General features: G+C 42.3%; 3 protein-coding genes across 4 annotated transcripts; 1 reads left to right on the top strand and 2 right to left on the bottom strand.

Moving 5' to 3' along the window:
* The first annotated feature begins 75 nt into the window (after positions 1-75).
* On the top strand, positions 76-4,770 carry EIF2B1 (eukaryotic translation initiation factor 2B, subunit 1 alpha, 26kDa). The gene is made up of 9 exons (XM_010582234.1): positions 76-140; positions 209-310; positions 439-575; positions 661-777; positions 1,250-1,362; positions 2,279-2,347; positions 3,354-3,429; positions 3,621-3,746; positions 4,197-4,770. The coding sequence occupies exons 1-9, from the start codon at positions 128-130 to the stop codon at positions 4,350-4,352; spliced, it is 909 nt and encodes a 302-aa protein (XP_010580536.1). The 5' UTR covers positions 76-127; the 3' UTR covers positions 4,353-4,770.
* A 93-nt stretch (positions 4,771-4,863) lies between these two features.
* On the bottom strand, positions 4,864-13,356 carry DDX55 (DEAD (Asp-Glu-Ala-Asp) box polypeptide 55). Its single transcript, XM_010582235.1, has 14 exons — positions 13,233-13,356; positions 12,808-12,858; positions 12,633-12,719; positions 11,938-12,029; positions 11,760-11,822; positions 10,886-11,035; positions 10,214-10,403; positions 9,557-9,639; positions 9,025-9,156; positions 7,930-8,022; positions 7,137-7,251; positions 6,266-6,434; positions 5,597-5,889; positions 4,864-5,101 (listed from the first exon to the last, which is right to left on the bottom strand). The coding sequence occupies exons 1-14, from the start codon at positions 13,338-13,340 to the stop codon at positions 4,934-4,936; spliced, it is 1,794 nt and encodes a 597-aa protein (XP_010580537.1). The 5' UTR covers positions 13,341-13,356; the 3' UTR covers positions 4,864-4,933.
* A 403-nt stretch (positions 13,357-13,759) lies between these two features.
* On the bottom strand, positions 13,760-20,635 carry TMED2 (transmembrane emp24 domain trafficking protein 2). Of its 2 annotated transcripts, XM_010582232.1 has the most exons (5): positions 20,415-20,635; positions 18,822-19,014; positions 18,390-18,410; positions 16,345-16,452; positions 13,760-15,266 (listed from the first exon to the last, which is right to left on the bottom strand). In XM_010582232.1, exons 1-5 carry the CDS (start codon positions 20,592-20,594, stop codon positions 15,142-15,144), a joined length of 627 nt encoding a protein of 208 aa, XP_010580534.1. In that variant the 5' UTR covers positions 20,595-20,635; the 3' UTR covers positions 13,760-15,141. The 2 variants fall into 2 exon arrangements, with proteins under 2 accessions (XP_010580534.1, XP_010580535.1); XM_010582233.1 differs by lacking the exon at positions 18,390-18,410 and having other exon boundaries at positions 20,415-20,633.
* Between the last annotated feature and the right edge of the window lie 2,802 nt (positions 20,636-23,437).

The raw sequence follows: 23,437 nt of genomic DNA, 5'->3' as shown, positions 1-23,437 counted from the left end.
ACGCCACGGCCCGGCGCTACGTCATCCGAACGGGTCCCGTCGCTCGGGCGGCGCCACGCCCAGGCGAGGCGGGCGGTGTGGCGGCCGGGGGGGGAGGGGAGCGGAGCGGAGCGGAGCGGGCGCTGCCATGAGCACGGACGGTAAATGGGAGTGGGGGGCGGGCGGCGCGGGGTAGCGCCGGGCCTGACCGCGCCCCGTTGCCTTGCAGACCTGATCGAGACCTTCAGGGCGCAGCTGAGGGACGACCCCGACGTCGCCTCGGCCGTGGTCGCCATCCGCGTGCTGCTGGGCTTCCTCAAGCAGGACCGAGGTGGGCCCGGGTCCCCCCTCAGCCGCGGGCGGGACGGGGTCTCCCCTCTGCCGCGGGTCTCCCCACGGCGAGGCCCGCGGGGCTGAGGCCCAGCCCTGCCCTGACCGCGCACCTCTGCCTCCCCGCAGGGGAGACCATCCAGGGCCTGAGGAGCAGCCTGCTGGCCGCCATCGACACCCTGTCTCGGGTGGACTCCTCGGTGGCCGTCTCCTCCGGCGGGGAGCTCTTCCTGCGCTTCATCAGCCTCACCTCCCTGGAGTACTCGGTAAGGGCGGCTGTCCCCCTGCTCGGCCGCGCTGCCTGCTGGGGGGACCCTCCAGCCTCACAGCAGCCATCGCTGTGCTTTCCAGGACTACTCCAAGTGCAAAGAAATCATGATTGAGCGTGGGGAGATCTTCCTGAGGAAAGTCTCTCTCTCGAGGAACAAAATCGCCAAGCTGTGTCATCCTTTCATCAGAGATGGTGCTGTAAGTAGGCAGAGGCAGGGTCACTCTCCTTCTGTTGCTCTGCTGCTTGCAGTAATGGAAAAACAGAGCGGGGGCGGGAGGGAGTGAAATTTATTAACGTTCACAACAGCGTTGTCTGATGGTAGCTTCTGCAAGTACGTAGGTGTAACATCACCCTTCGCTCTATTTTGTTAAGACTCATTTCCTCCCCCACTTCCATTTCCATGCAGTCCAAGAGGTGCTGAGGAGTCACAGCTTCAAGTTTGCGTTTAAGGTACTAGATCATCACCCCTTAGCTGCATCAGGGCTGGCCACAAAACGTCTGGCTTACAGGGTGGTTTGCTATCCTATGATTTGTAGAGTACAAGTGACATACATTATTATTTAACACTGATGGACAGTTGTGTGAAGTAAAAGCCATGACACCATTTACAAAAGTAAACGTTTCCCAAAGCTCAGCAAAAGTAATATCTGACTATGGTTTTTTTGACAGCAAATATTGACACATGCCTACTCAAGAGTGGTCCTCAGAGTGTTAGAAGCAGCCGTTGAGTCAAAGAAGCGATTCAGTGTTTATGTTACTGAATCACAGCCAGATCAAGCAGGGCAAGTACTCGTTAATTTGTTTTTTATCTGGGTTAACAGTGTAAGTTACAGCTAGCATCAAATCTGTCATACCTTAAGAAAAGCTGCTAGGCTTGTTAGCAGCATTTTAAATGGTAACTGTCACTAATAATATCACATTATTCTGGACAAGTAAAAAAAAAAACAATATTGGCAAGTAATTCCCCATACTAAATACTCTAATTGCAGTGTTATCTACGTTTTCCTCAAAGGCTTGCAAACTTTCAGTCAGTGCCAGGCAACCTACTTTTCCCTTGGGAGATGGGAGACAACTGATTTCTAGTTGTCTGCTTCAAAAGTAGGTTAAAATAATCAATATTATCTTAAGCTTAGCAAAGTACATTTCTCTAACAATGTTGTTTGAAGATGCCAAATAAAATATATTAATTACTGATAGCAGCAGAGCAAGCTTTCCCTCTTCAGAGCATATACTGTGTATAAGCAATAAATCCTACATACCGGATAATACATGTTGCTAACCAGTCTCTCTCTAGAATCAAAGATGTTCAGTGGAATACATACAATTTTCCAGCTTCACTGAAACAACTTCTAGCAATGCACCCCATGCTTTATTTCTTGTTTCTTACACCCTATTGATGGAAAAGCTGAAACAGTTTAGGTAATCTGTCGTCTTAATAATAGTTCACTGACTCATCTTTCTGTAGCTGTAACTCCTGACTGCTAAAACAAACTGACTTTGCTTTTGTTGCATTTGTTGTGACCTGTTTGTTTCCATTTCTACACAAGAACTTATTTTCTATTAGAGGGTACATCATAAGCCAAAACTACAGGCAAGGGAACATGGGCAGTTACGGGTTTCAGTCTTTCAGACAATATTTTTCTAGCATTGCCTTTAAAGAAGAGCCTTATAAAGCTTCAAATGTGGTTCTTTTAATAGGCAAAAAATGGCAAAAGCCCTGAGGAAGCTGAACATTCCTGTGACTGTGATTCTGGATGCTGCAGTTGGGTAAGTCTGATCATTAAAGCTTAATATTCTTCATCACAATTTTATTTTGATAGTGTTACATGTAAGTTTCCTAGAAGCTTGTTCAAACTACAGAGGTTGTTACTTAGTCATAGTCATCAAACAAGCTAAACAAGTTATACCTTTAAGTGCACGATTAGGAGAGTATGTCTGCTACAAAACAAGTATTTGATGTTTGTGAGTTAGAATGAAAAAAGGAGTCAGACCTAAGTGTAGAACTTGGGGATATCTGTAAAAAAGAACTGAGGTGCTATGCAAAAAGGCAACTTTTTTCCTAATTTGCATGTGTTATCATTTTGGGGTTTCTTAAGCTACTTGCTAAATTACTGCTTAGTATAAGTCCAAAACATGAGAAAAAAAAGAACGACAATACATCTGAACCTCAATTCTTGCCTAAGTGCAAAATGTCTGAGAGACTGCCTCCAAGAGAATATGTACCAGTCTGCTTACCAACGCACCTCTATCTAGGGAAGACAGTGGCTTGAGTGGACAAGTCTACAAGTCCTGTTTCACACCTTAAGTCTATTCAAATCACTTAGTTGATGGTTTTCTTTTTAGATTTATATTTTCAATTAACAAAACACATTGGAGGGATGTAAAGAAAGGGGATTAGATGAGGAGCATTCTATGTATTTGGCTAAGGTTATCACGGCGCAGTTACACTTCACTGTGTAGGTAGTAAACTTACCACAGGAACCCATGTTCCTGTAACCGAGTATCATTCCTAGTCAGATTTCAACTTCTCCCAGCATTTACACAATTGCCAAGGTCAGCTATGGCTGGAGAAGGTACAGTTACTTAATATTCCTGCCAGGGAAGCAGATGAAAGCTCACTCCAAGAATGTATAACAGCATATGGACTTACATAGGTAGATAAAACTAGTTCAGAAAAGTGAAAGACTGTTTGAATTACTAATTTCTGTTCTGTTCAGCAAGTCATTTGTCATATTACCCAATAAGACTTGGCTTTTTCCCCCCCTTTGAACAGCTACATTATGGAGAAAGTGGACCTGGTGTTAGTTGGTGCTGAAGGCGTAGTTGAAAGCGGAGGCATTATTAACAAGGTAATAGGTAGTGAGTTTACTACATCATTCTGTAAACTCTAGACTTTTAAAGTTTGGTTTCTCTGAAGAATTCAAGGCTTTCTGAAAAGTCTTTTCTATTTGGATGTTATCCAGTAAACGTCTATTTATTGTTGGAAACTGGGCAATATTATGTCATGCTAGCACTGACTGTTCTCCATCTGTCTCCACAGATTGGCACTAATCAAATTGCTGTGTGTGCCAAAGCTCAGAATAAGCCATTTTATGTGGTAGCAGAAAGTTTCAAGTTTGTAAGACTTTTCCCTCTAAATCAGCAGGATGTCCCAGATAAGTTTAAGGTAAGAGAAATTAAAATTACTTCTTAGCCACCTCTTCATGCACACTTATGTGTCTATGAAAAATTTTCATCTAAGCATGTCTTCATTTATCTGGATCTCTCTACTCTAGCTTACTTTACATAATATGGAGTTGCTCCATGTTACAGTCACATGCCAAACAGCCATAATTTGTCTTAATACTAACGTAGTTCCTAAAGCGGTTCCTTTGGGGCACAGGAGCAGCTGAGGGCAAGAAACAGTTAAATCAATACACTCCAGAACTACAAATTGTACTTCATACACAAGATAAAATAGCTGAGACCAAGGTGGCATCAGCCTATGCCTCATTTTAAAGCAACTGACTTCCTTCAGTTCTACCACAAACATCTGCTCAAGACTATAGTACCACTCTTGCCCCAGAGGTTTTAACTTGCAGTTGTATAATAGCTAATGGTCTCCATTTCCTTCTAGTACAAAGCAGACACTCTGAAAACAAGTCAGAATCTAACAGAGGAGCACCCCTGGATTGACTACACATCACCATCACTAATTACGTTACTGTTTACAGACCTCGGTGTGTTAACTCCATCAGCTGTCAGTGATGAACTTATTAAACTCTATCTGTAACAGAGGACTTTGTACAGGATGTATCATCTTCCAAGTTCTTACAACTGTGATAGTCACCGAAGAAGATGATACAAGTTACATGGACACAGTAAAGAAACAACATTGTAAGGATTAATGTAATTATCAGCCTTCTTTAGTTTTTAAAGCAAAACTTACATGTGGATGGACCACTATTAAAAAAAAAAAGTCCATAAGTTACTACAGCTTCTAAGGACCTAAAATAAATTATTTTAAAGATGGGTGGAGTATTTTGATACTGTAAAAGAAAATACCTTATGGTGATTCAAACTCATTCTGAGGTATGCTGTTACTTACTGATCTGTGGTACATACCTGAAAAAAACAAAATGAAAACCTACACAAGGCTGTTAATGGAAACCTGCAGCTCCTGCCACGCCACACAAGAGTGGTGCTTTTAGCTTTGTTCTTAACTGCAGGCTTGTTCATACGTCTTTATGGATGCCAGGTCTCTTTATGAAGAAGTTAGATCAATTCTGTTCTCTGCATCATTATTTTGTTAGAAAAATACAGTTTTATTGAAATAGGCAGTATTTTAATGTAAAAGTGGTGTTAGAATAACTGTCAACCTTCAGACTCTAGTTCAGCAACAGCTTCTACTTTAAGTCTACTCTGGCTGCCTGTTAGTCTCTTCTCAAACTCTTCTTCGCTAATTTTTCCCTTTTTTAATCTTTTCAAGAGTCTTGTGTCATTCAGCAACTCTTCCATATCCTCATCTTCAATATCGGAGCCCTGTTGGCAGTTGAAAAACAACAAATTAGACACAGCACCAAAAGGTTTTCATTCTGTACAGCTGAACATAAGAGAAGCTTACAACTCAGATTTTGCCAGGAGTATCCAAGCAGGAAATAATACTCAGTTTCTACCTAAGAAGCTATCCAATTCTCAGTTACACTCATTGAGAATTGAAAAAAGGAAAAAAAAAGAAAAAGAAATAAAGTACTGTCTACCATCATGCCATACTGCCAGACCTCTGAGAAACACAAATCTATGCTACCTATGCTGGCAGCATTACTGACTAACATCAGAGTGCTAAGAAGTTATTTTAGTGTTTGGCTTTAAAAAGCTTCTCTATAATTTTTTTATGCTTTGCCTGTCAAGGTCCTAAAAAGTTAATTTACAGTGGTCGGTTCCATTAACCTAAAATCCCATGGCTCTCTGCAATTTCAAAGTATGTATCTATGCTACAGCAGTCACATGCAGTTTAATAGAATGGACACAGTTTACCTCTTCACGCTTCCTTTTAGCTGTTATTTTCTTTTTCTTCTCCCTCTTGGCTTTCTGCTTTGACCAGGCTTTGTTCTTTATGAATTTCTTTTTCCCTCCATTTTCCTGTCTTTCTTTTCTTTGTTGTTCTAATTGCTTTTGTCTCTGTTTTTCTCTATTTTTATCCTTAAATGAAATGGAGTCTGTATTAACAGTGACTGGAGTAAAGTCTGGAAAACATTTCCCTCTTAATTCAGGCATCTTTGGCATTTTTAACAATGCAAAACCTTTGGCAAGGCTAGCAAAATCCAGATCTGTTAAAATAAAGATTTTAAAGTCAGTTTCCTGCTGGATAAAAAGTTACTTTCACTAAGTCAGTCACAGAAAAAAACATCTTATTGTATTGTTTGCGTTCTATACTTAATACTAGTGACAATACTAAGTCACTTTTATTTATGCTTACGTCGGTTTGGTCAAACTCACTAATTAAATGTTTTCTCTTGAAAACAATGAGAAACAAGTTGCTTGAAAAAAATAAGAGTTTTGTCAGAATCTGATACTGCAGAAAGTAAGTCTGAGATAAGGAATCAGTGGTTGAAGCTTGTGGACAAGACGACTACGTTTTTTCCCAAACCAAATACTGTTTTCTGAAAAGAACAGTAAAAGATACCAGCCTCTGCTGGGAATTACCTTTTATTCGGAAGATGAGATTACATTCGTGTTTAGCATAAGCCTGGACATAAGACACAAAGGCTTTCATCCCTTTCTCAAACACTGCCCGGTCAGCTAGGGCCATGGACTTGAGTTTTGGAAGAAGATCTAACACATTTGTCTGTGGTTTCATTTCCTGCATGGGACACTGAAAGCCAGAGAAGAAATACAAAACCAAAGGAAAAGTTCAGCCGAATGATTTTAAATGCACTGTGAAACTTCAAACACACACTTCTTCCCCAGTTAATCTTCAGTCAGCTTTGAGCCCTTTTCCCCCTTCTGCTTGGTTATTTCAACAGCCCCACACAACAGATGTCCTAGCCCAGCAGAAGAGTTCACACACTGCAGCTCCAGAGGCGTAACATCATCTCATGATCTCATGCCTTACCAACCTATGTTCTCATTAGCAGGCCTGTAGATAATTTATACAAGTAATCCCACAAATGAAGGAGCAGGCACAGGAGATTATCCGAGTTAAAAATAAACAGCAGAGAGGGTGGAGTGTATGAACTGGTGGTGGCAGGGTTGGGGGTAGGACTGTAAGCCAGTGCTGCCCTTCTGGAAATGTTCAATCAACACACCCTTAGAAATGAAGAGCCCTTCCTTGCTCAATGCATCACATATTCCTGTTACAAACTCAAGAGATAACACTGGGAGCAATCGTGTTCTAAAAGGTAGTTGCATTTGGTGATTAATAAGCAGCTCTTGTCTTTTTTTAATTGTGCAGCTCTGCTAAAACATGACCTATGCATATGACCTTAAGTTCTACAAATTCTGATTTCAGAACTCCTATCAGTAAGCCTGTCCACTTGCTCTTTCCTGCTCTGAGGTAGAATAAAAGTTTACTAACCTTTTGGTTGATTGAGAGAAAGTTAACATAAGATTCTTCCATGGGAAGCAAAAATACAAGTGCACTGCCTACATTGCCGATCCGTGCTGTTCGACCACACCGATGCACAAAGGCACTGAAACAACACAATACAGAGCTAACTTAACAGGAGATGCTCAGTCTGATTTTAAAGTACTAGGCAGTAAAAGGGCAAATCTTGTGGAATGGAAAATAGAGAGTGCTATATACTTTTGAACTAAACCAACAGGAATTAGTAAAATGCAATACAAGAGATGTGTAGCAGTGCCACTCAATTGTTAGGACTGTATGCTAAAGCAAGGCTTATCTGTTTTGGGGGTAAAGTTTAAGCAGGTTGTAGGGAGAATTATGACAATGGAAGTTAAAATACATGGAAAAGCAGCTTTCACGTGAGCTTTCAATGTACCATTCCTTGAAGAGCTCTGTCCCCCCTCTCATCTCTGTTCTCATTCACCCTAGTGTCTTACTTCTCGTTATTTATTTGATACTCTCATACTAACCCTTACACCAGAGTGCCTCTTCACACAAATATAAGTGGCGACCACTCATTTGACTTAAGCACACGCAACACAAAGTCATTTCAATTCACAGCAGTTACAACAAAAATTGCAGTGTTTCAACCTCCCTTGTTCATGCACTGTTTTGTGTGTTCACTCAGACTAACTTCCAGGCAGCGATTAAATGTTTTCCACAGTTTAGGTTCCCAATTTATATCTGAACAGTACAGTAACATGACCACAAGTAGAGTAAAGGTTCTTAAGATCTGAAGTTGTACCTCGCACTGCTAGGTGGGTCATACTGTAAAACCCATTGTACTTCTGGAATGTCTATGCCACGGGCCATCACATCAGTGCAAACTAAAATGCCACTAGGAAGAAAAAAAAGCAAAGCGTATTCTCATTAAACTGTCATTTGAGAAGAGCCAGTCTCCCCCCTGCTGTGTATTCTGCATCTACACTGGAAAATGAGGAACAAAACATTTTAAAACATTTGTTTTTTGAAAAGAGAAAAAATATTGTAAGGTAGTTGCAGTTTTCACCAACTAAAATTCTACATAACATTATGAAAAGGAATGTGATTTACATTAGATCACTAAGAAAAATCAATTCCTTACTACAAGTTCTATTTTTAAATCACCATGGCATCCACCACGGCTGAACAGAATACTGTAAAAGTTTTATTAAAAGATTTAAGTTGTTCTTCCAGTCTGCTGGTAATTATTTTTCTCATAATATAAAATGCTAAAACTCAGGTCCCATGCAATAAAAAAAAAGACAGCTAATGAGGCAAGAGTCTCTTAACAACATCCTGCGAAGCTGACAAATACTTTTCTGCAGGTAACTTACAGCATTGTGTGGCCATATTCTTGTTCATATACTAATAAAAGAGTATCCTGGTTCTCCACTCTGGTTACCAATCAGGAAAAGGTTCCCTATCGATGGTACGTTTACACAGCAAGGCTAATGTGCATTTGTAGCATGTGACGGTACAGTGTGCCCAGTTAAAATAGTAGCACTGATAGCAGCAGTAATGATGGGCTTCATAGTGCTATGTTTGGCCAGCAAGCAGCACAAACTACAGAGGGTCCCAGGCTGCAGGATATCCTAAATCCGTGTCCCTGCACCTTCCATGCTGCCACACGGATTATCTAAATTAGGCTGGACATGCTCCAGTCACATTTGCACTTTGTTTGTGATCATACTTTGAGTACCTAAGCGTAGTTTGTTGTATCATAAACACATTCAGAACCAGCTGGTAGCATCTTTCTCCTCAGCACAACGCCACTCTTCTGCACTAAAGTGGCAGACAAAATTACATATCCCTTACTATTCTTACTTTTGGCTGGCTTAGCCTGTTCATATGTTCTTACCCTGGGAGCTTCCGAAACTCAGTAAAGATCTTGTTACGCTTGTGCTTCATTTTCCCGTGAATGCTCATTATTTTCACTTGTTTAATTAAGGATTCCAAAGCCTTCCCATAGTATTCCACACAGGCACACGTGCTGTTGTGATACAGACAGACATAAAGGCAAAAGATTACGCTGCATTTTTAATCTGGTTTAGACAGCCAAGCTAGAGTGGTCTGAGACCTTTCAAAAATATACACTATTGCCTATTTTTATTCAAAATATGTACATCATTTTTATAATTAACATCATAATTTCATCTAGAATGCCTTACTTTAAAAATGCATATAAAATTTATGTTTTGCTTAATAAAGTTCAACACAATCCTGACATGAAGCAATGATCAATCTCTTTTTAGGCACCATATTCTACAAGATAACTATTAAAATTAATCGCTTTTTAAAATAGTTGTGTCCTTGTCAACATAGGGCACAGTTTTGGAATTTAAGTAATAAAACACCACACTGTTTTCACAACGAAACACAAACAGAATTACCTGAAAAAGACTAGATGTTTTTCCTGTTTGTGCTGTCGAAGAAAATGCACCAACTGATTAAATTTTTCATCTGCTTTGCAGATCTATACAATGCAAAAGAAAAAAAAATAAGAAAATGGACTTGATACAAAGTGATCTGCCAGTTTCCTCCATTCATTGTGCACTGATAAATGCCTACAGGCATAATTTCGTAATACTGACCATTTGTACCACAGTTCATCATGTGGAATATTACTCTTTTATGTATCTTAAGTAAAAACAAATACTTAAGCTCCCAGTCTTCCCATCCCCAGCCACAATACCTCTCCTGCAGTATTACCTCAAGTATCCCTCAGCCACTTTTCTGGACTTGCCAAAGTCTCGTCCCATACCCATTCACTACAAGCAGGTCAAGGAGCCACAGCACTGCAGCTAGTTTAGGTTTACAACTCCTGGCCAGCTAAACAAAACCCACAGAGCAGGAAACAAGAGGGTTGCTAATTTACATCTTTCTCCTTAGCTTGGTTACTGATCTTTGGAGAACCTGCAAAAGTCTTTGAGATTTCTCGTTCCTCTATTAATGTGATCCTAACCGGCCAAGACTTAAAAACTTATTGATAGAACCAGGAAAAAAGAAGAGGGGAACAAGAAACCATCGCAAAGCACAGAGGTTTGCACCATATAATAGTTCTCCAGTCGTGTTGGAGTTTTTTGTGTGTTGCTTGCTGCCATTCCCTTCTCTTTCACGGAGATGCGGACAGGATTCCGGAGGCCCGCTCTCACCAGGTTCTCCACCTCTTGAGTTTGAGTTGCTGAGAACAGACCTGTCCGTCTCTGCTTGGGCAAAAAGTCCAGAATGGCATTTAAACTGCAAGTAAGCACATGTAAAACATAACTGTCCCAAGACTTCCCTCAGAAAGAAGTTTAATCACTGGAAGTAAGAGCTTACAAACAAAACAGTTTTTATTATCAAATGCCAATCTTCTATTGAACTAATTACCTTAACTTTGAGAGAAAGAGTAAAGAGACATCAAAGCTTATTTGTTGAAGTGTTTTAAGCCATTCTGATGTGTAAATAATGATACTTAATCAAGCATTAATATAGCATGTGCTAATATAGATCAGAAAAAAAGACATTTTAAACTTTGTATTCATCAAGGATCCACTCTTTCCTGATTCTCTTCCCCCTTAGCAATTGCTTTATGTAGCCTTCGGAGCAAGGAGAGATAAAAGAACAAAACAGAAGAAATCTAACTTTAGAGGTCATTGTAGGCCACGCTCATTCACATCAATCATATATGAACTCACTTAAAACTTCAGAAGTATTACCAAAATTTATTATTTAAATACCTTGCTTCGAAGCCCATATCTAGAAGTCTGTCTGCTTCATCTAATACCAACACATCAAGAGACTTCACACAACTTGCTAGATCCAGCCCGTCTGCTTTTCTTCTGAACAGATCCTCCAAGCGGCCTGGTGTAGCTACAATGATGTTCCCACTGTTTGTGAACAAGACATGCAGCAATTTGGTAACTGTGCAAGATAAGGACTTTGGGGGAGCTGCCAACATTATTACCGCAGCACAAACCTGTACACAAGTTGACTGCATTCTTCAATAAAACAATTTCATTTTGTCACTTCTAACTCTATTCATGTCTCAGTGCCTTTCAGACACTATGTTGATGGGAGAAAAACAATCAGGTGAAAGCACACCATTTGTGATAAGAAAAGTTTAGAATATAATCAGCAACTATGGAAAGCAACTATCAGCTAGAAGAAATATTTGGTACCTCTATGCAAAAGCCAGTGGCAAATATGATTGCTTCAAGACTTCATCATCAGTATGAGCACCAGTTCCAGAAAATTATTCATCAGCACAGTCTCAATGTCACTAGAGCCTACTGCTAGTACAACATTTACAAGAAAGAAGGAACTGAAATATTCAGTGAAGAGTTTTCAGCTCACCATGCTGCACACTGTTCTTCACCCAAACAGCATGTAAATGATACTGATTTCACATATGATCCTTTCCTGTTGTCTCATTATGGCGTATCTCACCCAAGGAAAAGAATCCACAACTTCCTCAGCATACACCTAACCTACTCATGCATTACCATCACATTTTAGCACCAGCAAGACCAAAGCCCTAATCTCAAAACCCTAAGGACACAGAGAAAACCATGGCTGCAAGGCACTGACAAAAGTTATTGACAATCAACTCACCCGTGTTCTTTAAACTTTTCAACATCTTCCATGGGATTCCTACCACCAATTAAAAGAATCTGACTAAGACAATAAAACAGAAAGATTTAGGTCATCTTTAAGTTTTGCTAGTGTATGAATGACAGAAGTCCAAAAAAAAAAAGGAACTGTGGTCACGACAAGCCTAAAGTTCACTCACCTAAACCTGGGGAAGTGTTTTGTGAAATGTGATAGCACCTCATCAATTTGAATAGCTAATTCTCTCGTTGGTGTGATAATTATAGCTCCAACCTGCACACGAAAAACAAAAGGAATTTGTGGAAAATAACAGACTAGAAGTAAGATTTGGGCAAAATTCTCCCTTACAAGCTAAGCGAATACGAGCCGTATTTATGATCCCAGTTTTAGACTAAACATTTCCATAGAAACACAATAAAGTATACAAAATAACACAAAATATCTATGGAAGAGGCATTATACCAATGCGCAAAATACCTCTGCTCAAAGAACAGTATCTAATAATGAAATTTAATAGCAAGTAACAGTGCAAGCTCCCCATACAGTAAAATGTATTCCAAGTCAATGGATGCTAAAAAGCATTCAAAGACTCTTGTTTGCAGTACATCATTGTATTTGATATTTTAAGACATTTTTGTAACAGCTCAGAAACCTGTTTTGACCATGTCAAATAAGAAGCTGTATCTAAGTGCAAAGAAAGCATCCTAATGTTTATTTTCAAGTTTTAAACAGTTTGCTGTTACTGCTATATCAAAGAGCTGAGCACATAGTCACTTTATGTGTATGCAATTTGCCTTATTGGTACTTTTCCTGAAGTCCCCAGATCTTGTTGGCACGTCATAAAAATATACTCAGAACTGAATAACTTGATCTTACCTGCATTTTCTTTAATTTTTCTTCCCGTCTGAGAAGAATTTCCAGTATGGGAATGACAAATGCTAAGGTTTTGCCACTGCCTGTTACCTGTGAGACGGGAAACAGAGTCAGCCCTCCCTCAGCTCCAGAGACAAACCAAGAAAAGCAACAGACTCAACCAAGAAAAAGCACTCACCGCTTCTGCCGCAACATCTTTGTTATTCATGAAGAGCGGAATGGTGGCAGACTAAAAAAAAGAAAAACATCACATGAACAGTTGAATTGGCTACAGTGGAAGTAAGTCCCACAGAGGCTAAATGCCCACAAAAGACATCCAAGCTCTCTCTAACCATTACCCAGGCAGAGCCAGTGACTGGAAGCCAAGGGCTGCTACAAAATCCAGTGACTGCTCCGACCTGCGCCCTCGGGGCTGCGACCGAGCCCACCGACACCGCCCAGAGGGGACGGCGCAGCCCGTCCCCAGACCAGCACGGGCTGGCCCAGGCGCTGCTGGCACCGCCCGCACCCTCCTTCCTCAGGCCCTGCCTCCGCGCCGGTGCCCCGGCTCCCCATTCCCCGGGACAACCGCGGGCCTGGGGCCGGCGGGGAGCGTCCCCTCACCTGCACCGGGGTCATGCGGGCGAAGCCGAGCTCCCGCAGCGCCTGCAGCACGCCCGGACTCAGCGCCACGGGCAGCGACTCCCAGCTCCCCTCAGTCATCGCCTCCATCTTGGACGGGCGCCTCTCCCCCCACGCCCCGGGGTCCGGCCTCGGCGGGGCCGCCCGGAAACAGGCGCCGCAGCACCTCGGTTCCGCGGCCGCTGCCTCCCGCCTCACCCTGTGGGTTTTTTGCCTCCTCTCAGAGAGAACTGGGCAGTAAACACCCGGCTATAGTAAAAAAATCATATTCCTGTGGCAAGCGGCCTATCATAGCAAGTACTTCTGCGGGTCATACAGGAGCACTGTGACACCCAGCTGCCCGGGGTGGAGCAGCAAACCCATTCTACGTTTAGAATTACCTGCGATTTCTTCTACCTGCCCACGGAGTGGGATGAATTCCTGATATCCTAAGAGATACTCTGTGAAAAAGCTTTGTGCTAAACTATACTTCCTTAAAGTATCAAAGACAAAAAAAAAATACAAAGTCACTTTTTTTTTTTAAAGAATTTGTTTATTTATCGAACCTGGGTCATATTTAGATTCACAAGCAATTTTTAAATGTACATCTTAGAATTCAATTTTAAGTGTTTTACACAAAAATATTGGCACACAACAGTTACAATAAGGTGTAACAGCCACCTTTCTGAAGAACTGCTGCAAGTGTTTGCCCAAGGTTGAAAAAACTTTACCTGGAACATGAAAACCTGTAACAAATTTTAAATTAATTGTACAAAACTGTTGTGTGTTACTTGTAGAGGCTCACCCCTGGAAAAGACCCCACCCCACCCCCAAAAATGATTACAACTAATATACATCAGTCACAACATAATCCTGGCTCAGCACCCACATCAGACGCTTCTTTAATTTTTAAACCAATCTTCAGATACCAAGGAAAGTAACTTTATACAAAAACAAATCTACATGTGCCTGAAAACAAAAACACACCAGTATTTAGCATTATGCTAATTATGATCAGATAATGGCAGAGACTGCCACTTAACTTAAATACAAGGGCTGCATAGCATCGCAATAAACCCCCAGAATCATTAACCCTTTGGCACCAGGAATCCAGATTTCCTGAACACTAACGCATTCTGCAAGAGCGCCAACAGTCTGAGCTTTGGACCTGCAAAAACCAAAGGGTTAACCATTGTTTGCCAAGACACTGCACACAACTGGCTTCGATATAAAACCTGTGAAAGACTAAAAACCATACGATGAACATTCGGTAATGAGAGGAGAAAATGTATTTTCATTTCGACCATTTAATTTAAAAGAACTTTGGGAATAAGTTGATGTAATTAGGATCGTTACTGAAGACTTTCTTTTAAATAGCAACTAGGTATGAATACTAGATCGGAAGTGGTCAGCTGTCTTCTGTTCATTATCAGAACAAAGTTCCAATCGCTTCTCCTTGGCAGTTTATGTAAGTGAAGAAGGGATTATTTTGATTTCATAACACCTACTGCAGGGTTAAAGATGTCAGAAATGCAAACAGTCATGTTAGGGCCTTGTACCGTTTCCCTAGATAGAACTGCAAGTACTTAGGAAAACAGGAAAAAAAAGTTAGAAAAGACATCAACATCGCTTGTTACTACAGCTGAAATACAGCATTTGCAGCTTGCTTGGACCTCGCTTAGCATACAGACTAGGCAGATTTAAGTGAAAAAAATTATGCCAATTAAGTGACAAGATTTCAGCACAGCTTTTGCTACAGAAGATATATAAAAACAATTCATTTTTAACTAGGAAGGAACATAAGCAAATAAGTTTTACAGTTCAGTAAAGAGGGTTCAGAAACTAAATGACTTTTTTGTGACCAGGATGTTTGGTAGACAGTGAACTGAAATCCGGGACCAGAAAAGTACTCTTAAACAACCCTTCGGACTTCAAAAAACCTCTTCAGGTAGTAGATTTGTCCCAGTGTCATAGCAACTAGTACAAGAGCTTCAAAGAATGACCAAAGAACCACTCTGCTGTTTGTGTTGTCATTAACTGGAAAAAAAAAAAAAAAGTAGTAAGTAACAAAGCATTTAAAACAAACTTAAGACACACTTTGTCACTGAAACTGAAGTACTGCACATAAACCACTGATATTTGTATCATGTCATTACAAGTGTCCCAGAAGGACTCTGCAATCTTGGAGATGAGATCTGAGAGCTGAGGAGGGGGTATTTTTCTGAACAGCTTGAACTGTGCTATGCAATGGTAAAACATCTGGTTTTAACCTCAACTTTGGACATACACTGCAGCACCTTTCTCTATTCTGCCCACCTTCAAAGAGGCCAGACAGAAGCTTGTAACTGCCAAACAGAAGCCACTTGCTTTTTCAAGTAACGGTTGCATATTACAGTCTCAAAGTCAAGTGGGCAATTTCTAAAGGTTCATCATCTTTGGTTCTAAAAATTCAGCATTTTCTTAAATCAGACCATTAGTAACAAAAGTCATAAAACTGGAGATACTCATAGGTTCAAAAAGTTAAGAGGACAGTGCTTTAATATAATGTTGTATTTTTACATTAAAAATATTTGCCCTTTATTCTCACTGGGCTTCCCCTAATGCACCACTTAGCGCTCTCAGTCATACTTTAAAGCTGTATTTCAGAAAGTGAGGGTTGTCACTCGAGAGTTAACCATATTCTATACTTGGAAACAACAGTAGTTCTGCTCTATTTCAGCAAAATATTAAAAAAAAACCACCACTTTGGCTCAATTATTAAGCTACACCCACTTTAAGGATGAAGTAATAATTCAACCAAAGTCTAGCCCTGGGAACCATACCATTACTGATATCTTCGTGAATATGCCATTCAAAGAACTACAGAATTTACACCAATTAAGGAAAGATTGTTTTGCATAACAATCTATTACATAAGAGGTAAGCCAATTTAAAGAAGATTGAAACATCAACTACATTCTTTACTGTGTGGGCAGGTCCTTCAGAACTTGTTTTAATTTTTTTTTTTTTTTTTTTTTTTTAGTAACTTGGAATAGCTTTCATGGGCTTGTATTTTAAATCACATTTTGTAAGTTCATCTGAGAGGGGAGAAGGCATTTAAGTCAAAGACACATACTTGCTCTATGTATTCTTTCACGAACTTCCATGTACTCCTGTTCGTGCTTTACAGCTGTCATGGCCACTGCTAACTCATTAATCATCTCTTCTAGCTTGTTCTGATGAGCTGCGGAATAATTTCAGAAGCATCAGAAAGTCTGTTACTGACTCAAAAACCAACTTGTTAAAATTTATGAACAGTTACACTTAATTTCTTGTTGCATAAGAAGTTCTGAAAAATGCAGTCTGTACAGCTGAAAACTTTCTATCTTTACAGCAAAGTAAAGTTTAGCTTTCCTAGTGCCGCTTTTCCTAACACGTCTCTATGGTATTTAATAAATGGGAAAACTTTCTCCACATCCGACTAGAAGGCAGAAGACACACAATTTAGAGTCAGTAGAGACCACTTATTTCCAATATGAGCATACTTTTCCAGAAAAACAGAATGTAAGAACACGAGATCAATACCACACACTAGTATCTATTTTGCCAATATCGTCCAACATATTCCAAGCAAATTGTCTTAACATTACAGCTTTTCCTAGTTGTTAAGCTTGCAAAAATAGAACGACTTAGAATTTAGCTTAAGATCATGATGCTGGCAAAACGAGATCACTTTCTGAAGCAACATTTCATATCTTGTGATCTTCCAGTTTAGCTGAAGCACAGCGTTCAGCAGAAACAATGCCAAAGGGGCCTTGCAGAGGGCAGGAACTGGCTTCAGGTTCTGGTATGTCGTGAAAGCAGAAAAGGAAAATACCAAACCAATGATAACAGGAAACTAGCTTGAGAGAGTTCAGCAAATGGAAGGATCAGAGATCCAAGATTTAGCGATTTGACATCAATCACAGCATCTTTTAAATACACTCATGCTCAAAGAACTGTCCATTTACAAATTTATAAATTATGCAAGTAATTTTCAAAGTTCTCTAGCATCAAGAGAAGTTCAAGATACCATTCCACAGACACACCCCGAGCAATCAGCTCTCTTAAAAAAAGTCACAAAAACCAACACATTTGCCATTGAAGGGACATACTTGACTTTCAAGCTACCTTATTACGTTTTTATTTATAAACTAAGTGTTTCAGATCACAATCTGAAAATAAAGCTATTCAAAATACACATCTTATGGGGAAGAGTCAAAGAGAGGACCAGAGAATAACTCATACAAGTTACAATTAAAATCTAAATAGTTGTGTAAACCACACTCACTTTGCTAATAACGTAAATCCCCTACTTTCACTGCCAACTGGTCATTGCAATAAGTGCAGTTTATCAGTAAGAGAAGAAATTACAGTTGCAGGGATTGTTTATACCCACTCCAAAAAAATACACTCAAGAAAAAGTGTTTGCCCTAAAAATTTAAAGCTACACTACTATTTACAACACAATAAAAGATTTAACTGAGTCTTTCTGGAGAAAAACAGAAGTTAGGAAGTTGTTACTTTTTAAGTGATATCTAGCACTCAATGCACACAGTTATTTGCTTGCGAAAACAGAAAACAAGAATTTTTTATTTAGAAATCACTAACTAGCTAGAAAGGCAAAAACTTTGTCACTTGTTACCCAATACATTCATTTATTTCTTTTACAGCAAATTACAAGTTTGAAGTTTTTCCCCTTGTGACACTACTGATAATTCGTAAGCTAAAAGAAGGAGCTTATTGCTTCCAAAAGCCCTTCATTACTCAACACCCACTTTAGCAATAGAAAGCAAATACTGTCTAAAATATCCAGTGTTCTTGGATGTTCAGTGTTTTAGTTTAATTTCACCTAAAACTCCTGATTAAGTCTTCTGTTAGCCATAAATAACCACCTGAAGACAAACTGTCATGGACAGTTTAAGGACCTGATCCCAAGAGCTGCTAACTACATAAACCTCTCGATGGAAGCTTGCAGGTGCTCAGCATTGCTCAGAATCAGACCTTTTATGTAGTTTATTAAAAAAGACATTCTCATGCTACAAACAAATGTTACAGAGAAAAAGCAAACGTTAGCTGTTAGTGAATAAACATATGCAAAAGACAAGATGCTAATGAGCTTTCAAAAAGCAGTACACATACCATCCCAGGTATCTCCACCACCTAGAGAAAAGTGTAAGAGATGAACACAAGTACAGGACAAAAGGCTGCAGATAAAACAGTAATTTACACAGCTAAGAAAATTTTTATATTAGCACATTTATCAAAGAGCTCAACTAATGCGTGTAGTAGTCTACATACTGCTGAGCAAACTAGAAATCAGAGAATGAACCCGATGAAAAGACTAAGGATGAAAGCATTAGTTTCTGCAGATGGCCGAGTGATTCCCTGGTGATTTTGCGCTAAATCGTGTAATGAGGTCTAAAACCATCCATATCCATTTTAAAAGAGAACAGCTAAATAGACAGCCTGAAGAAATAGGAATTCTGAGATTCCTAGTCAAGTTCAGAAGTCATGCACATAGGGAAAAAGCTCCTGAGCCAGAGCTAATTTCTTTACAGGAGTCTTCCTCACCTTCTGTCTCCATGTCTTGCCCCTTTGGAGCTTCCCCGATATCAATAGTGAACATCACTATCTTGGGAGTCATGGTGGACATTCTGTTGCTAAAGCAAAACTTGTAAGTCCCATCCATGTGGGCGGCAAACGTGTATTTTCCACTGGACTCTCGATCGCCTTTATAAATTCCTTTATTATCAGGCCCTGTAATCTGGATGGGGAAAACAAATTATCATACATTTTATTTAAAATACAGCAGTTTTAAATACACCATTACAGCACTGCATGCATATTCTGAAATTATCCGGTCAGATTTACCAATACCATCTGTAATCTGACTGGTTTGGCATTCTTAATACTTTCCCTCTCACAAGTCAACAGCAGTGATGTGTTTTTCTGCACAGAGTTGTTTTGGTTTTTTTTTTTAAATGAAAACAAACCAAAAAACTTCTTGGTAAAGAACACCATACATAAGCCTCTCTTACTGGCCAAGATTACTGACCTTCCATACTCAAGATAAGAAGCATTCAAGAACAAGTAAACCAGCTATTGACAGCCCTGGCTGTTAGCCAAATTAACTGCAGGGGAAACCTTATGTCTGACATTTGAAGGAAAACAAAAAGGGAAGAAAGACATTCTCCCATACGTCAATACTATTGTACTGACAATACAATAGTAACTGACTACAGTTGTGTATTGCTGCAGTTACTGTTTCCAATGGACTATGGGCCTGAATACAGAGCGCTCAGGGTGACTGTGATCTTAAGACTTCCATCCCATCAGGCCACCGAACGCTGCTGCTGAGCTTCCGTTAGTGACATCTGAATGGGATTTCATAGCTTCCTGACTCTGTCCCATATTCGAGCGATGCGTAATTTTAAACAATTATGTTCATTCTCAGCAACAACTCTCTCACGATGAATTTATCCCAAACAACTATGTACTCTTCACCAAGACAGAAGAAATTCTTTTTTATTATTCTCCTACTGGTGTGAGTGAGGCCTCATTGAGGAAAAGGACTTACCTACAACTTTGCAGACAGCAAACAACCTGATTAAAGACAACACCTTCTGATTCAAGGGGAGACGCGCTGCTCCCAGAATAAGCAACAGGTTTTTGTAAAGAGCAATCCTATTCCTTCTTCCCACCAAACAGTTTATTATGACAAGCCTACACCGAGCAGAATAACGAAGAAAACCTCCAGAGAACGGCCCCGAAAGCATGAAGACTGCCTCCCGCAGCAACAGCGGAAACGACGAGCAGCCTTAGCCGAGGCACCTCGTCCCCTCCCGGACCGCCCAGGCCACCCGCCGAGGCCCGGGAGCACTCCTGTCCAGCAAGCCGACGGCGAGACCGCCCCACGGAGCCCCGGCGACGAGGCAGGACCGTCCCAAACTTCACGGACGGTTTTTCAACCCCCCTCAAACCGGCGTTCGCCCCCTCGCCTCCACAGGGCACCGACGCCGCTGCCCTCCCGGGCGCTGCCCCGAGCCGCCACGGCCTCCCCACCCCCGCACCCGGCACGCAGGGCCCGGCCGCCGGGGCAGCCCTCCCCCTCAGCACGGCACCCGCGGCCCAAGGGCAGCCCGCCGCGGCGGCGTCCCGCCTCACCTCCACGTCGATGTCCAGGAAGCCTCCCTCCGCCACCTCGAAGATGAGCCCCATCTTCGTGCCGGAGGGCACCCGCTCCAGGAAGCACTCCTCAGCGTGCGCGTCGATGCTGACGAAGTAGGCGGCAGCCGGGGCCGCCAGCGCGGCCAGCAGCGCCAGCACCGCCCGCACCGGCGACATGGCGGAGCCCAGCGGGAGGGGGCACCGAGCGGCGGGCCAGCAGGAAAAGGGATGGGGGGCTTCCGCCTCGCGCCACGCCCCTTCCGGGGCACGGGGCCGCCGCTCATAGGCCGGCGCGGCCCCACTGCCACGTACGGCCTGCGCTACGGTGGCCATTGAGGGACCGTTCGGAAAGGGACCGCCTCAACCCTGAGGCGCAGGAGGCGGGGCCCGCCCTCGGGAGAAACCAGTGAGCACGGAGCAGGGGCAGAGCCGCGGGGCGAGGAACCAATCAGAACGAGGCGGGGAGAGCTGTCCTGTCAGAAGGAGCGGGGCGCCGAACGGCATTGGGCGGGCAGCTGAGGGGGCGTTGCCCGGCTAGCGGGGGAGGGACGGCGGGAGCGCGGGAGGCCGGCTGGCGGCTCCTGAGGGGATTTGGGCGGGCGGCTGTCACCGCAGTCCCGCGCGGCCCGAGCTGCTGAAGCCCGGGATACCCAAACTTGCTACAGCAAGGCAGAGGTTTGGGGAGCAGCTGACGACCAAGAGAGTAACGGGGAAGCCCAGTTTGTGGGCTATTCATTGCGCACAGGAAAACACAGTCAAGATACGCGGCAGGCTCCTGCACCACCCAAGGCAGACTGTGCATAAAAAGCCATTCCTTGCATGGCCATGCTTAAATGCTAATTTTCAGTTGAAACTTCCAGTCAGAAATACGGAAGGTCATGCTTGAGCTTAAGGAAGTCTGTTTTCGTGACTAGCTGATTTAATTATCCGCAGAAGATTTAAAGACTAAAGCACAATCTGGCTTTCTAGTGAAATATTTATGTGTTTGCCAAGTAAGCGCCAGTTATTGTACTCAAACATTGCGTTTGTCTTCAGTTGTATGACAAATGTTAACCCAAATACTTGATTTATGTAAGTAAATTCTGCTCATCTCACTCAAGCTGCCAGTTTTGAGCTAGCAGAGCCGGCTGTGTTAGTGCAGGCTCAGGGTGTGGACTTGTGTGAAAAGGAAAGCTTTTGGCAAGAGAAGCATGAACTTGAGGAGTTGCAGGTCACTTACATGACTGGATAAAAGACCTCTCCTGCCAAGTCACTGAAAACTCCTATTGTTTTCAATGAGTTTGGATCATGCCAACCTTGAACCTACTGCTTTCCATAGCATAAACTGCTGTGCTGGTTTTTCATCTATCTCAGTAGTAGTTTTAGTCTTGTCACTAGCGTGTTCTCGAACTTATTACTTTTTTCCTCTACATGCATTTGTACATAACAATGGGAACTCATTTAATACTAAATTCTGGTGGCATGAACTCTTTTTTCTCATCTATAACTCAGACAAAATGATGATTTCACAGCATATCTGTTCCCCTGAGGGACTGCCGAGTGTTCTCTAAATGTTCTGCTCATACTGCTACCCCTCCTCGTGCTTTCGTGAGCGATCTTTGCCAGGAAAGGATGACTACTCCATTATTCACCCTCATGCTCCCTCTGGAACTTTGTGCAATATCCTGCGGTGTTCAATTTTGGCAATAAATTTCATGAATGATATGTAGATATATTTTCACATGATATCATTGATTATTATTCTAAGTTAGACAACTGAATGTCAAACTCAGACCTTTGGAGGCTGTTTTGTTATCCTTCTGGCTGCCCAGCTCAATGAAGATGAGTGCCTACTGGCAGCGCATGAGGAAGATCAAAATTTTGTAACTTGTGACAGAAGGAGATAGTGACAGTATTGCATGAAAAAGTTTGTCTGAGTGTCACAGTGTTGCATTTCACGTCATTCATACCTCCCATTCTCTTGCATTGGCCTTCTGCATCTGCCAAAAATAGAGAATTAGTGCAGCATTCATTCACAACACGCAGCACGTATCAGTTACTCCAGGCCTGGCTTTTGCAACTCCAGTTTTAATTCTCCTGACTAGTTCCAGTGTTTGATGTTATTCATAGTACCTTTTCCAAAAAATAACGCATTATTCCTACACTGCATACAGGAAGTGGCGGGAGCTGGACCTAAAATTATTTCAGGGCACATTTAATTTATCTGTAAAGACTTATCTGGAGCACCTCTTACTAAACACCGTGAGAGTAAGAACATTTAAAAGTGCACAGTCACGCTGGAGGGCAAAAATACTGAAAAACTTAACCAGAAAAAGACATTTTGGTTTAGTTTAAACTCCTCTGTAAGTGGATCCATGCCAGCAAACCGCTCGGATGTATAAAAACTCCACTGATACTCTGAACACGTGTACAGGCGTAAAGACTGTCTTACTCTGCTCCTGCGGAGCGAGGGCCTAAAAACCCTGACGACGTGCGAGCCGCTGGGTGCGGGACCCTCGCCGTCCTGCAAAATGACTTGTTCACCCCGTGACGTTTGCCTGCAGCCATCCGTTAGCCTTCATCCTCTTTTGGAGCAGGGGGCTCCTCTTTCCCCCTTCCGTCCCGGTACCCCACGCGAGTCCGCTCCGAAGGCAGGCGCTGAGCTCGCTCTCGGGCGCCGTCGTACCACAGACACACGGCTGCGGCCCTGCCGCCGCTGCAAACCCGCTTCGGTGCTGGATATCGTCTGCGTGGGACCCCCAATCCTCAACACGCGTGGGTGTGACTTCTGACCCTTCAAACACGCAGTGAGCACCTCCGGACGACGAAGCCTTTGGGCAGAAGAGGCTGACAAGCACCAGTAATCCCGCCTGCTGAAGCGACTCGGCGCAAGCCCCGAGCTTCCAGCACCCGCCTTTGGTGATGCGCCGCTCCCCCAGCGCAGGGAAAGCACAGCACCGGCTTTCACCCCGACTCCTCCCGGCGGCAATCGGCCCGGGAAGCGGCGAGAGCGGAGCCGCAGCTCCCGCAGCCCGCTGAGG

Source organism: Haliaeetus leucocephalus, unplaced genomic scaffold, assembly GCF_000737465.1.
Source record: "Haliaeetus leucocephalus isolate CR32 unplaced genomic scaffold, Haliaeetus_leucocephalus-4.0 Scaffold840, whole genome shotgun sequence".
In the NCBI taxonomy this organism is placed as follows: Eukaryota; Metazoa; Chordata; class Aves; order Accipitriformes; family Accipitridae; genus Haliaeetus; species Haliaeetus leucocephalus.
Note: the sequence above shows the minus strand (reverse complement) of the source record. Positions and strands in the feature narration are given on the sequence as shown.